At 37.5% G+C, this 15,106-nt stretch overlaps 1 protein-coding gene across 1 annotated transcript; it reads left to right on the top strand.

The window, feature by feature from the left end:
• The first annotated feature begins 13,701 nt into the window (after nt 1-13,701).
• LOC104654534 (olfactory receptor 5K1) lies at nt 13,702-14,786 on the top strand. Its single transcript, XM_010353736.2, has one exon. The coding sequence runs from the start codon at nt 13,793-13,795 to the stop codon at nt 14,717-14,719; it is 927 nt and encodes a 308-aa protein (XP_010352038.2). The 5' UTR covers nt 13,702-13,792; the 3' UTR covers nt 14,720-14,786.
• The last annotated feature ends 320 nt before the right edge of the window (nt 14,787-15,106 follow it).

The raw sequence follows: 15,106 nt of genomic DNA on the forward strand, positions 1-15,106 counted from the left end.
AAAGCATCAGATCTCATGAGAACCCACTCACTATCATGAGAACAACACGGGGAAACTGTTCCCATGATCTAATCACCTCCCACAAAGTCCTTTCCCTTCCCCAACACGTGGGATTACAATTTGGATTACAATTCAAGATGAGATTTGGGTGGGACCATAGAGCCAGCCTATATCATCTACCCACAACCAATTTTGCCAACTTCCAATATATTCTGCATTATTCAGCCAGAATTGGTTTCCATTGGTTTTGTTTTTTGTTTTGTTTTGATTTTTGAGATGGAGTCTCACTCTGTCACCCAAGCTGGAGTGCAGTGGCATGATCTTGGCTCACTGCAACCCTGCCTTCCAGGCCTAAAAGATTCTCCCACCTCAGCCTCTCGAGTAGCTGGTATTACAGGCGCACACCACCATGCCTGCTTAATTTTTTGTGTGTTTTAGTAGAGACGGGGTTTCACCATGTTGCCCAGGGTGGTTTCAAACTCCTGAGCTCAGACAATCTGCCCACCTCGACCTCCCAAAGTGCTAGGATTACAGGCTGAGCCACCGCACCTGGTCCAGATTTTTTTACAAAAGGAGAATCTAATTATGGCAGCCTTCTTTATCAAAACCTTCCGTGGGTTCTCATTGCTTTTAGAATAAAGACCCAAATTATTAATATTGTTTACAATACCATATATTATCTCTTCCCTGTTCACCTCTCTTGCACAGGTTTCCCCAACTGTCTTTGCCTAACTGAGCCTCTTTCAATACCTTGAACTTGCCATGTTCTCTGCAGAAATAAGACCTTTATTATATAGGTTCTCCTCACAACTCACTCACTCTACCCTTCCCTGGTAACTTCTCTTCAGTCTCCAGATTTCAGCTCAGTTATCACTTCTTCAAGGACATCTTTCTGTTAAGGGTCCCCCTCCACCCCACTGTGACTCACCATAAGTAATAGTGGTGGTGGTGACAACATTTAGCATTTATCAAGCACTTAGTATGTAATAGGCTCTTTTCTAGTGCTTTACACATAATAGTGTAGTAAATCTTTAAAACTATCTTTTTTAGTCTCTATTTTTGGAACATAATTCATTATAATATGTATTATTCTTAGAGAAAATTAAAGCTCAGAGAGGTTAAGTAATTTTCCCAAGAGCAGGTAGAAAGTGAGAGAGCTAAGATTCAAAATTAGGCATCCTGATTCCAGAGTTCATGGGGTTAACTGCTACATTACAGTCTTTTCAGACTAGCCTACAGCTCTTTATTACAAGTTTTAGATCTCCAGGGACCTTCATAATAGAGAAGTTGTACGTTCACAGCGTTTGGGTGATTGGTTAATGTCTTTCTCTTATGCCTTGCCCCAAATTCTTTAAGGGGAGGTGCAGATGACATATCTACTTTTGTTTATTGCTTAATCATGGTGCCTAGAATTGTGGCTGGCATAAAGTGGACATATAATATATTTGGAGGAAAGGATGCAAAATAAATGTATGCATATATGAAACAAGAAAGAAAGAAGGGAAAGAAGGAAAGAAAAAAGTGAAAGAAAGTAGGTTCCATGTCTCTAGTTATGAATATCTCTATTGGGCACAGCTTGGTCTACCATATTCTATCTTGGTTCCTACATCTACCTTAGGAAATCTGACTTTTACTCTGCCTACAATAAAATCAGACATCCTTTCTATTATGTACCTAATGACTTTAGAACTCCTCCTGAGCAATTACTTGATATGAATAGCTGATTCATTTAATATTTGTTTCAGGCAGAAAATATCAAAATTGTATCACCATTGAGTAATTTACCCATCACATAATGACGAATACCAAGTCCTCTAATACATCCTACATCCAGCAAGACTGAAGACTACTTTTCGTTCCTCTAAAACTTTCTGGGCTTTTATGTCTCTGGTATTTTGCTTGTCATTCCATTTCCAACCCTTCTTTGCTGAGAAAATGTCTACATATCTTTCAAGGTCAAGATTAAATGTCATCTCCCAGTCTTACACAGATGCTAAGCTTAATTGTAGGATATTTTGATATGATTATACTATTAAACATATGGCTATAACCTTGTTACTAAGGTTGGACTCTCCCCTGAAGAGTTGGCCATTCCTAGTGTCAATTACATAAGGGAAGAGCTAAGCCCTAAACAACAAAAAGGAGTGAGTTTCCTGCCTGCTCTTCTGTCCCTCAGACTCTTGGAAATGGATCTCTGGAGCTGAGCTATGCCAGATGACTCAGAAAAGGCAGCATCTGTCTTTCAGAGGTAGATGTGGATATGGGTAAGGGGGTCTCACTGTAGCGAACCATAAGCACAAGATGAGCAATTCAGTCATATAAACCAGATTATCACGATCAGCAGCTTTCATGCTATTAATATTTTAACACCCTGATCTGTCACAATTGGTTATGAGATGCATCACAACTGAAGTGTTACTAATAACAAAGTTCCATAGTTGAAATATGACTAACTTTTTAAAAAGTAAGTACAGTGGGCCGGTCGTGGTGGCTCACACTTGTAATCCCAGCCCTTTGGGAGGCTGAGGCAGGTGGATCACGGTGTCAGGAGATCAAGACCATCCTGGCCAATATGGTGAAACCCTGTCTCTACCAAAAAATACAAAAATTAGCCAGGCATGGTGGCGCATGCGAATAGTCAGCTACTCAGGAGGCTGAGGCAGGAGAATCGCTTGAACCCGGGAAGCAGAGGTTGCAGTGAGCCGAGATAGCACCACTACACTCCAGTCTGGGCGACAGAGCAAGACTCCATCTCCAGGGGGAAAAAAAAAGAAAAAAGAAAGTATAGTGGATTCCAGATTACTTCAGTAATACCTTCCTCACTCCTCTGCAAAACAATATGCTCTCTCTGGGAGAAAATGAAGAGGAATCAGAGGCAGCTAGCTAGCTAACTAACGGGCAATTGTTCAAAACCTAGGGGGCACATGGGAGTATGTCATGAAGTCATGTCACCTGCCAGCTTGCCAGCTTTCTAAGTAGGGTGAAAGGGTTAGGAACCGTTCTTCTAGGCTGGGCTGGATGGCTCATGCCTATAATCAGATCAAGAGGTCAGGAGATCAAGACCATCCTGGCCAATATGGTGAAACCCCATGTCTACTAAAAAAAAAAAAATACAAAAATTAGCCAGGCGTGGTGGCAGGCACCTGTAGTTCCAGCTACTCGGGAGATTAAGGCAGGAGAATGGCGTGAACCTGGGAGGTGGAGCTTGTAGTGAGACGAGATCGCGCCACTGCACTCCATCCAGCCTGGGCGACAGAGCGAGACTCTGTCTCAAAAAAAAAAAAAAAAGAACTGTTCTTCTGGTTGTATATTACTGAATTTTGTTTCCAGTGGTTATCTCCTAGATCTAGTAAATGATCCTTTCTACTCTCCTCTGCTACCGGAGATCATCTGGGCGAGAGTGAATGTGAATGGAAGAGCAGTGCCTTCTTGCGGTCACCATGGTTTGGGCAGCAGGTGTGACCACTTCCCCAAGGGGAAAACAAGTATCTGGGAAACGGTTTGGAGGTTGTAAGACCCATGACTCCTTTCACATGGAGATTTGCTCTCTACTGCAAAATTAAAAGTGTTATTTTATTATGGAAAAGGAAATTATTTTTACAGAAAGATTTTCTTAACTCCCCTAGGCAAGTTAAGTCATGCCCCATCCATCCTCCCATAGTTAGGAATGTGTGATACTATAGATTTTATCACTTTGCATTCTAATTACTTGCTTAAATGAACACTTCCCCAGTACGTTGAGAAGTCACAGTAAGCAGAGATTGGGCTTCACACTGCCTTGAATTACTATTGCTTATGGTCACTATGCTTGGCATTGGAATACGAACCAGCTCCAGCCTGGGCGACAGAGCAAGACTCCGCCTCAATTAAAAAAAAAAAAAAAAAAAAGAACCAACAAATATTTATTTTTATTTAATTTTTAAGTTCAGGGGTACATGTACAGGTTTGTTATATAGGTAAACTTGTGTTATGGGGGTTTGTTGTACAGATTATTTCATCACCCAGGTATAAACCTAGTACCCATTCATTATTTTTCCTGATCCTCTCCCACCTCCCACCTCCTACCCTCCACCCTTCACCCTCCAATAGACCCCAATGTGTGTTATTCCCCTCTACATGTCCATGTGTTCTCATCGTTTAGCTCCCACTTGCAAGAGAGAACATATGGTATTTGGTTTTCTGTTCCTACATTTAGTTTGCTAAGGATAATGGCCTCCAGGTCCATCCATGTCTCTGCAAAGGATATGATCTCATTTTTTGTTGCTGCATAGTATTCCATGGCATATATGTACCATATTTCCTTTATCCAGTCTAATATTCATGGGAATTTAGGTTAATTCCATGTTTTTAGTATTGTTAATAGTGCTACAATGAACATACATATGCAGGTAAATGATAGAAAAATTTATATTAGCTCAGGTATATACCCAGCAATGGGATTCCTGGGTCAAATGGTGTTTCTGTCTCTTGGTCTTTGAGGAATTTTCACACTGTCTTCCACAATGGTTGAGCTAATTTACACTCCCACCAACAATGTAAAAGCATTCCTTTTTCTCCACAACCTCTCCAGCATCCTTGTTTTTTTACTTTTTAATAACCATTCTGACTGGTGTGAGATGGTATCTCATTGTGGTTTTGATTTGCATTTCTCTGATGATCAGTGATGTTTAGCTTATTTTCATATGCTTGTTGACCTCATGTACATCTTCTCTTGAAAAGTGTCTATTCATGTCCTTTGCCCACTTTTTAATGGGTTTGTTTTTCTCTAGTAAATTTGTTTAAGTTCCTTATAGAATTTGGATATTAGACCTTTGTCAGATGCATAGTTTGCAAATATTTTCTCACATTCTGTAGGTTTCCTGTTCACTCTATTGATGGTTTCTTTTGCTATGCAGAAGCCCTTTAGTTTAATTAGATCCCATTTGTCAATTTTTGCTTTTGCTTTTAGCATCTTTGTCATGAAATCGTTGTCTGTTCCTATGTCCAGAATGGTATTGCCCAGATTGTCTTTCAAAATTTTTATAGTTTTGGGTTTTACATTTAAGTCTTTAATCCACTTTGAGTTGATTTTTGTATATGGTTTAAGGAAGGTGTCCAGCTTCAATCTTCTGCATATGGCTAGCCAGTTTTCCCAGCACCATTTATTGAATAAGGAGTCCTTTTCCCATTGCTTGTTTTGGTCAGTTTTGTTCAAGATCAGAGAGTTGTAGGTGTGGCCTCATTTCTGGGTTCTTTATTCTGTTCCATTGGTCTCCATGTCTGTTTTTGTACCAGTACCATGCTGTTTTGGTCACTGTAGTCCTGTAATATAATTTGAAGTCAGATAGCATGATGCCTCCAGCTTTGTTATTTTTGCTTAGGATTGTCTTATCTATTTAGGCTCTTTTTTGGCTCCATGTGAATTTTAAAATGGTTTTTTTCTAGTTCTGTGAAGAATGTCAATGGCAGTTTAATGGGAATAGCACTGAATCTATAAATTGCTTTGGACAGTATAGCCATTTTAACAGTATTGGTTCTTCCTATCCGTAAAAATTGATTTTTTTTTATTTGTTTGTGTCATCTTTGATTGCTTTGAGCAGTGTTTTGTAGTTCTCTTTGTGGAGCTCTTTCACCTCCCTGGTTAGCTGTATTCTTAGATATGTTATTCTTTTCGTGGCAATTGTGAATGGGATTTGGTTCTTGGCTTGACCACTGGTGTATAGAAGTGTTAGTGATTTTAGGCCGGGCGCGGTGGCTCAAGCCTGTACTCCCAGCACTTTGGGAGGCCAGCGCGGGCGGTTCACGAGGTCAGGAGATCGAGACCATCCTAGCTAACACGGTGAAACCCCGTCTCTACTAAAAAATACAAAAAACTAGCCGGGCGAGGTGGCGGGCGCCTGTAGTCCCAGCTACTCGGGAGGCTGAGGCAGGAGAATGCCATAAACCCGGGAGGCGGAGCTTGCAGTGAGCTGAGATCTGGCCACTGCACTCCAGCCTGGGCGACAGAGCGAGACTCCGTCTCAAAAAAAAAAAAAAAAGAAGTGTTAGTGATTTTAGCACACTGCTTTTGTATCCTGAGACTTTATTGAAGTTATCAGCTTAAAGAGCTTTTCGGCAAACATGATCAGAAAAGAAAACCAGGCCGGGAGCGGTGGCTCATGCCTGTAATTCCCGCACTTTGGGAGGCCGAGGTGGGCGGATCACAAGGTCAGGAGATCGAGACCACGGTGAAACCCCGCCTCCACTAAAAATACAAAAAATTAGCCTGGCGCAGTGGCGGGCGCCTGTAGTCCCATCTACTCAGGAGGCTGAGGCAGGAGAATGGCGTAAACCCGGGAGGCGGAGCTTGCAGTGAGCTGAGATCCAGCCACTGCACTCCAGCCTGGGCGACAGAGCCAGACTCCGTCTCAAAAAAAAAAAAGAAAAGAAAACCAATATTCATTACATTCAATTTGAGTCCTTGTTGTTGTTTTATAACAATCTCAGTTTAAAGCTACTTTTATTTCATAGGTTTAATCTTTTGTGTTACCTAAAAGGCACTCAATATAATATTTGTTTATTGATTTCTCATCTATGTCATATTAACATGCAAAATGTAGCATAAAGAATAAAGCAATGAGTCAAACACAAAGTTGTTTTCCTGAAACTCAGATTTAATGGAGTCAGAACCTTGACAAATTTATTCAAGATCAACTAAAGAAATGTCAGGCTCTATAACTTGGCATTCTGGCTTCATCCGTTTTAGGGTACTTCCTGTAACTTCTATACCACTGAATTTTCCTCCCACCAGGCCATTGCTAGACAATGTGGTCTAGTCTAAATCGTAGAGACCCAGAGTCACCCTTCTCTTTTCTACCTTCTTACTGCACCTAGATCATCTCATTCAGTTCTAGCTGCTGATAACCTCTAATCTGCAGCCTTGTCTTTTATATTCAATTGCCTATTTGACATCCCCACTCAGATAACTGATAGGTATCTCAAACACAGTAAGGATAAAGTAGAACTCATATTTTTACTTCCTCACTTCCCCAAAGAGATTATTCCTCTTCCAATCTCCTTCAACTCAATAAATGGATCTTGATCCACTTTATTAAAAAATGATACAATGTTCCTTTTTAAAATGTAATAATAGTGTGTCATTTCTCTGCTTTAAAAATCTCTCATTTGGCAGGCAGAATAATGGCCATCCAAAGATAACCTCATTCTAATCCTAGGAAACTGCAAATGTGTTGCAAAACGGAATTAAGTGGCTAATCAGCTAACTTTAAAATTAAAAAATTATCCAGATGGGCCCAAAATAATTCTTTACATGTTGAAAACAGAAGCAGAAGAGTCTAAATCAAAATTATACAGTGTGAGAAAATGTTTTTGCTGTTTTTTTTTACTTAAGCTATTCACTTTGGCTGGAAAATGTGAAAAAAAATTAACCAATCATTTCAGGGTTTGAAGATAGAAGGGGGCCCATGAGCCAAGGAAGAAGAGCAGACTCTAGAATCTAGGAAAAGTAAAGACTGTAAATTTCTCACCAGAGCTTCCAAAACAGAACTCAGCCCTGCTAACATCTTGGTTTTAGCTCAGTGAGACATATTTCAGACTTCTAAACCGCAGAACTGTGAACTAATAAATTTTTGTTGTTTTAAACTACTGAGTTTGTGATAATTTGTTAGGGCAGCAATAGGAAATTAATATACCCTCCCAAGGCTTCTCATTGCTCTAAAGATGAAATACAGATTTCATAATCTGTGTTATAAACCCAAAAAGATCAATTCTCCAACCCCATCATCAACAACTGTGGTCTGTCTTTTACAGGTTCCTCAAATATGCATAGGTGATTTCTGCCTTGAGGAACTTTCACTACCTCTCCTCCATAACCTACCATGTTTATCTGTCATGGCTGACTTCTTCCTACTCATGTCTCAGCTTGACTGCTCACCTTTTCCTAAACATTTTTTCTAATCATTGTATCTAAAGTAACTCCCAGTCATTGTTTATCACATCTACCCTATCTTACCTCCAGCATAGCATGTAGTAATTTCTGCTTTTCTCTTCTTCATGTATTTATTTATATCTGCTTGCCTGCTTCCCTCGATTAGAATGTAAGTTCCATGAGAACAGAATCTCTAATTATGATGGTAACAAGTAGGCACCATATAGTATTTACTGCATGCATGCATGAATAAATGACACAACAAGTGGAAGCTGATTTGTAGTTCTGAATATAAGGACTTTTCATAATTGTAAAGAAAGCATAAAAGTTTTCATAAATTTGTAGGAAAATTAGAGTAACAAGAAATGAGTTACATGATTTTTTTCACTGACTCCTATGAATCTTTTCACTGATCCTACATTATTTCCTGGGTAAGAACAATATTCATCATTCTTCATCTGGTGGAGGTTTTCCCCCAGTGAATCCTGATAAGCTCTCCTAAACAAATGGAGACTTGAAATTGGTGGGCAATCAATTAATCAGTAGGAGTCATAACACCATAAAAGGGCCAGGCGTGGTGGCTCATGCCTGTAATCCCAGCACTTTGGGAGGCCGAGGCGGACGGATCACCTAAAGTCGGGAGTTCATGACCAGCCTGACCAACATGGAGAAACCCCATCTCTATTGAAAATACAAAATTAGCCAGGCATGGTGGTGCATGCCTGTAATCCCAGCTACCTGGGAGGCTGAGGCAGGAGAATCGCTTGAACCCGGGAGGCAGACGTTGCAGTGAGCCGAGATCACGCCACTGCACTCCAGCCTGGGCAACAAGAGCAAAACTCAGTCAAAAAAAAACAAAAAACAACCAAAAAAAAAAAAAATCAAAATGATGGGAGAGTCCTGAAAGTGAGGTGGCATTATGAAGAAAGAAGGCTTTCATGCAGCTGCTTCTGGATTTGGAAGAAATTTTCTAAAGTTTAGTAACTAAGGTATAAAGTTAGCGACATTATGAATAAAATGTCAATGGAAGATTCTACAAATTAAATACTGCCATTAAAAAGAGGTGGGAAAGGTGCTGCTTTCATCTTCTGATCACAACAAGCAATCTCTCTGAGGCGCCCAATCCTAGCTCACGGCTTCCTCCATGAAGCTTTGGCTGACTACTGCAGTGGAAATTTTTTCTTCCCACTAAGGATCTTATGTTCAGATTGGTGGTAAGGGTAAGTAGTATACACTCAAATGAATAAAAATTAAAAAATTTCTGTTTTCTTTAAATTTTATTTTATTTTAAGTTCCAGAAACATGTGTAGGATGTGCAGGTTTGTTACATAGGTAAATGTGTGCCCAAAACATGGCTCTTAAAATTTGTTTAGAAATTGGAATTTGCCTTACTCTTCAGGTCTCAAAGGAGTGAGGTCTGTGATGTTCAGAGGATTACGTCTCTCAGAATGTGCTCTTCCAATTTAGTAAGTCTCTGATGTTCAAAGGATTAGGTCTCTCAGGCTGTGCTCTGAAGTCAATGCCAACTAAATCCCTTTAGAATTATTTCAAATATCTGAACCATTCTCTACCGGTGATATAAATATTGGCATCAACCTCTTTGTAAAACTATTCTCCCAAATGATCAAGAAGATAGAGCTTAATTGTGGGATCTACTTTAAAAACTGTTATCAGGCAACCAACTGGCCCCTCTAAAACTCTTACCAGGGAAAATTCAGGTGAGAAAGAATTTAAAACTTATTTTTGCTAGAAATATTAATCACATGAAACATTTATTTCTTTAAGTTATTTAAGGTTTATTTTTCTTAAAACTCTAATTTTTCAATGTTTTAAGATCTTTAAATTATTTTTTAAATCTGAAGTCTATTGTGTAAGCTTTAAGCAAATGACTGTCATTCATTTGTATCACTTCTGAAATTATTAGGAGCCTAAATTTATACCAAGAGATAAAAGCACACATTTTTAGTAATAACAGAATACCTTAATGAAGACTATGAAACTCATTTGAATAATGTAGTTTGTTCTATTACTTATAAACTTGATGAAATGAATTATTAACCTCTACAATGAAATAGTGTTTAAAATTTTTGTGCTGGGCATTCCTATGTATTAAACAAATTATATACATAAGGACTATAATTTCAAACCAGTCTTTCAAACCCCAATATAATTTTGGGGAATGTTCTAGTTTCTTTTTGATTCTTAGAGAAATAAAATATCATTGTAAAACTTATTTCTATCTGACCAATAGACAACTGGATGAACTGAAGGAAATTTTATATTATATAACTTCAAGCTGGCAAGGGCAAGGCAGTTAATGAAAAAGTTATTCAAATTACATAAGTTTCAAATGTTATTTTAAAAATATTGATCTTAAAGTTACATCAGCCTGGTGCGGTGGCTCATGCCTGTAATCTCAGCACTTTGGGAGGCTAAGGCGGGAGGATCACTTGAGATCAGGAGTTTGAGACCAGCCTTGCCAACATGGTGAAACCTGCCTCTACTAAAAATACAAAAAAATAAATAGCCAGGTGGGTGGCGCATGCCTGTAATTTCATACTTGGGAGGCAGAGGCAGGAGAATCTCTTGAACCTGGGAGGTGGAGGTTGCAGTGAGCCAACATTGTACCTCTGCACTCCAGCCTGGGCAACAGAGTAAGACCTTGTTTCAAAAAATAAATTTAAGATATATATAATATGTATATATACATCATCTTCAAGTAATCTGAGATTTGAAAGTTACTAATATTTTCGGAAACCAAAAAGAAGAGATCTTTTTATATCTTTCCAAAATCGTTTTCCTCTCTTCCCAAACTTCGGAGTATAGTTGTGGTTAATGAATATCCAGAAAACTGTCTACCTAGAAATATCTAGGAGGGTCAGTTAACCTTTTAAAACAAGTAGGTAGCATAAAGCAAGCATCCAATAACTATCAGCTCAATTAATAAATGATTCCCAAAGTAACAAAGATAAATAAGGTAGATTGAAACAAAATGCTCCCCAGTAGGTAAGAACTCTTTGTCTATAAGTACATATAATGAGTAGATAATGAAAGTTTTTAAAGTATCCCAAAATTTTAATAAATGTGAACACCCTAGAATCTAGGAATACAATGAAAACATATGACATTTGAAAGAGTAAAAGTTGACACCAAAGAGATACTGCTTCCATAGAGGAGGTGACCTTAAGATTGCATTACCACGTGATATGAACATATGCCTGAATAGTTTTAGATGCAGGATTGCCAGCAAATTACTATTATTTACAACTGGTGATGCCATTATCATAAAAGTGGAGTAGGCAGCTGCTCAATGAATCCATTATAACATTATTCACAGCAGAATTGTAAAGTGCAGAAAACATTAGTTAAATTCCTATGATTATTGTGGACTTAAGTTATAAAACACTGCAGACCTAAAAGCATACCATTTTGTTTGCTTAATAAAAAATTTATTTCCTGATTATTGAAGCAATAGCCATTGCAGACAATTTGAAATGGAGGAAAATATAAAGGAGAAAAATAACTGACCTCTAATTTTACTGCATAGAAAAAACTAGTACTATTTTGATGTATTTTCATGCTACTGTTTAACCTTCATATGTAAGCATTTATTTGGAAATTGCAATTATTTTGTTTATGAAACTTTCTATTTTGTTTTTTACATAACATATTTCTGTTTTATCATTACAATAATCTCCAAGGTAAACAGTATTTTTAATGATTGTACAATAAATGTCATCATGTGAATGATTCACATTTATTTCATCATAACTGACTAAATGGTTACACCACCACTTTCAGGTGTTTTGAATTTTTTATGATTGTGAATGAAATTACAATGGACATCATTTTATGTCAATCTTTGTAGGAGATTCTAATTATTTCTTTTTGGTCAATTCATTATTATTGGCCAAAGGATGTGAATGTTTAAGAGTTTCTTTAATTTATTACAAATTATTTTCTAATAATTGCACCAATTTTGGCTGACACTATATATTATCATTTCTTTTTTAAAACATCTTGCCATTTTAATAGACAAAATAAATATAGCCTCGTAGCTATTTCAAATTATGTTTCTCTGATTAGTAACGAAGTTAAAATTTTTTAATTTGTAAAAAATTGTATTTCCTTCTGATTTTTCTGTTCCTGCCATTGACCTGTTTTCTAGTGATTATGTGTACTGATTGCTTCCTAAAATACAACTAGAGAAACAATATCCTATTTATTCCAGTCTCCTAGTTTTTGTCTGATGCTTGATTTTTATTCACGATTTTTGATATATACTTATATAAATAAATTTGTCAACTTTTAACCCTTTTCTTGAATTTTTGATGGCATTTGAATTTCATGCACACATGAATAATTTTACATTGTATGCATAAATTGTATTATAAATAACTTGGATGGTTTCTAGTATAGGCATTTTTTCTCATTTCCCCTAATCTCTCTGTCTCCTCCCCACTTGCACCCACATCCCTTTTCCTCCCCACCCCAGAGGGGTACAAATACCTTAAAAATACCCTGTTTCCAAAGCATGTTATGTTTAAGTGTACACTCCAGTAGTATTTGAGATAGTAAATTACTAAGAATATACAACTCAAAACAGGCATTTAAATTTTTTATTGTGGTAGAAAATATATAACACAAAATTTATCATCTTAGTCATATTTAAGAGTGTAGTTTAATAGAATTAAGTATATTCACATTGTTGTATTAATACAGTCATCACCACTATTCATCTAGAACTTTATTTATCTTCCCAAACTGAAACTCTGTAACCAATAAGAAATAGCTCCCCATTCCCGCCTCCCACTGACAACCACCACTCTATATTCTGTCTTTATAAATTTGACTACTCTAGGTACCTGTAAATGGAGTAATAGAATATTGGTCCTCTTTCAACTAGCTTATTTCAGTTAGCATTAGGTCCTCAAGGTTGATCCACGTTGTAACATGTCAGAATTTCATCCCTTTTTAGGGTTGAATAATGTTCCATTGTATGTATACATCACCATTTATTTTTTCATCATCCTTGGACATTTGGGTTGTTTCCACCTTTTGGCTATTATGAATAATGCTGCTATTAACATTGGCATATAAAAATGGTTTTTTAAACAACACTGTTAATCAGTACATATATATTCATCGAAATTTTGATGAACGTTGATACTAATTGCTGACATTTAAATTATGGATCAGCTTTACTTAACCCATACAGAGAAGTGTTGTTCTCTGGATCTTTCTGTGAAGACCTCAAAAGCCATCTTTGTGAAGATAATCTGATGTCTTTCTTCTTCAAAATGTGCTGGAAATATTCACAATAGCAGAGACAGGGAATCAACCTAAATGCCCATCAACAATTGACTGGATAAAGAAAATGTGGTACATACACACCACGGATACTGTGCAGCCATAAGAAAGAATGAGATCATGTCCTTTGTAGTAACATGGACAGAGCTGGAGGCCATTATCCTAAGCAAACTAATGGAGGAACAGAAAACCAAGTATTGCATGTTCTCACTTATAAGCGAGAGCTAAACACTGAGTACACATGAACGGAAAGAATGGAACTATAGACACTGGGGCCTACTTGACCGTGGAGGGTGGAAGGACAGAGAGGACTGAAAAACTACTATTAGGTACTATTCAAATGGTTTTAAAATTATTTTAAAAGGTACTGAAAATATATTGCATCACTAGCCAAAGAGGTAATTCTTTAGGAAATACATTCTCCCCATGAACGGGGCATGCACCAAAGTCCAGGCAACATGAGGAAGCATTGTGGAAGATGCTCTCCTTCCTTTAAGCCAAGGAGGCCTCAATAATTGTGGCATATCATAAATTAGTGCCTTATGTATCCACAATTGTTTTTCAGACAAGTCAGGAATGGCTGAAGAAAATCATACCATGAAAAATGAGTTTATCCTCACGGGATTTACAGATCACCCAGAGCTGAAGACTCTGCTGTTTGTGGTGTTCTTTGCCATCTATCTGATCACCATGGTGGGGAATATTGGTATGGTGGCACTGATATTTACACACCATCGACTTCACACACCAATGTACATCTTTCTGGGAAACCTGGCTCTTGTGGATTCTTGCTGTGCCTGTGCCATTGCCCCCAAAATGTTACAGAACTTCTTTTCTGAGGACAAAAGGATTTCCCTCTATGAATGTGCAGTACAGTTTTATTTTCTTTGCACTGTGGAAACTGCAGACTGCTTTCTTCTGGCAGCAATGGCCTATGACCGCTATGTGGCTATATGCAGCCCACTGCAGTACCACATCATGATGTCCAAGAAACTCTGCATTCAGATGACCACAGGGGCCTTCATAGCTGGAAACCTGCATTCCATGATTCATGTAGGGCTTGTATTTAGGTTAGTTTTCTGTGGATCGAATCACATCAACCACTTTTACTGTGATATTCTTCCCTTGTATAGACTCTCCTGTGTTGACCCTTTCATCAATGAACTGGTTCTATTCATCTTCTCAGGTTCAGTTCAAGTCTTTACCATAGGTAGTGTCTTAATATCTTATCTCTATATTCTTCTTACTATTTTCAGAATGAAATCCAAAGAGGGAAGGGCCAAAGCCTTTTCTACCTGTGCATCCCACTTTTCATCAGTTTCATTGTTCTATGGATCTCTTTTCTTCATGTACGTTAGACCAAATTTGCTTGAAGAAGGGGATAAAGATATACCAGCTGCCATTTTATTTACAATAGTAGTTCCCTTGCTAAATCCTTTCATTTATAGCCTGAGAAATAGGGAAGTAATAAGTGTCTTAAGAAAAATTCTGATGAAGAAATAATCTCAAGAAAGATGGAAACAAGTGACATCCACTATAGCTTAATGATTTCAATGCAGCAAAAACATCCATATGAAATTACACAGAGGAAATGCACAAATTATAAGTAAAATTTTAATATATAATAATACTTTCAAATTAAGTGGCAATAGGTAAGGGTAGAATATACAAACAAAAGAGTAAACTGTGGTAAAAATTCAAAATAACAAAAATGAAATTCTATTTTGAACTCATTCAAGTAACAACGTAGTATGTTGTCAAGCTCTTGTTCTGTCTTGGTATCAAGGATGATAAGCATCCAAAAGAACACAGCAAAACTGGAAGTTACAAGTTGAAAGGACCATTCCATTAAGCATTGATAACCAGATAAGCTATTTTAGTAGCTTAGAG

This window comes from Rhinopithecus roxellana, chromosome 1 (assembly GCF_007565055.1).
Source record: "Rhinopithecus roxellana isolate Shanxi Qingling chromosome 1, ASM756505v1, whole genome shotgun sequence".
Lineage (NCBI taxonomy): Eukaryota > Metazoa > Chordata > Mammalia > Primates > Cercopithecidae > Rhinopithecus > Rhinopithecus roxellana.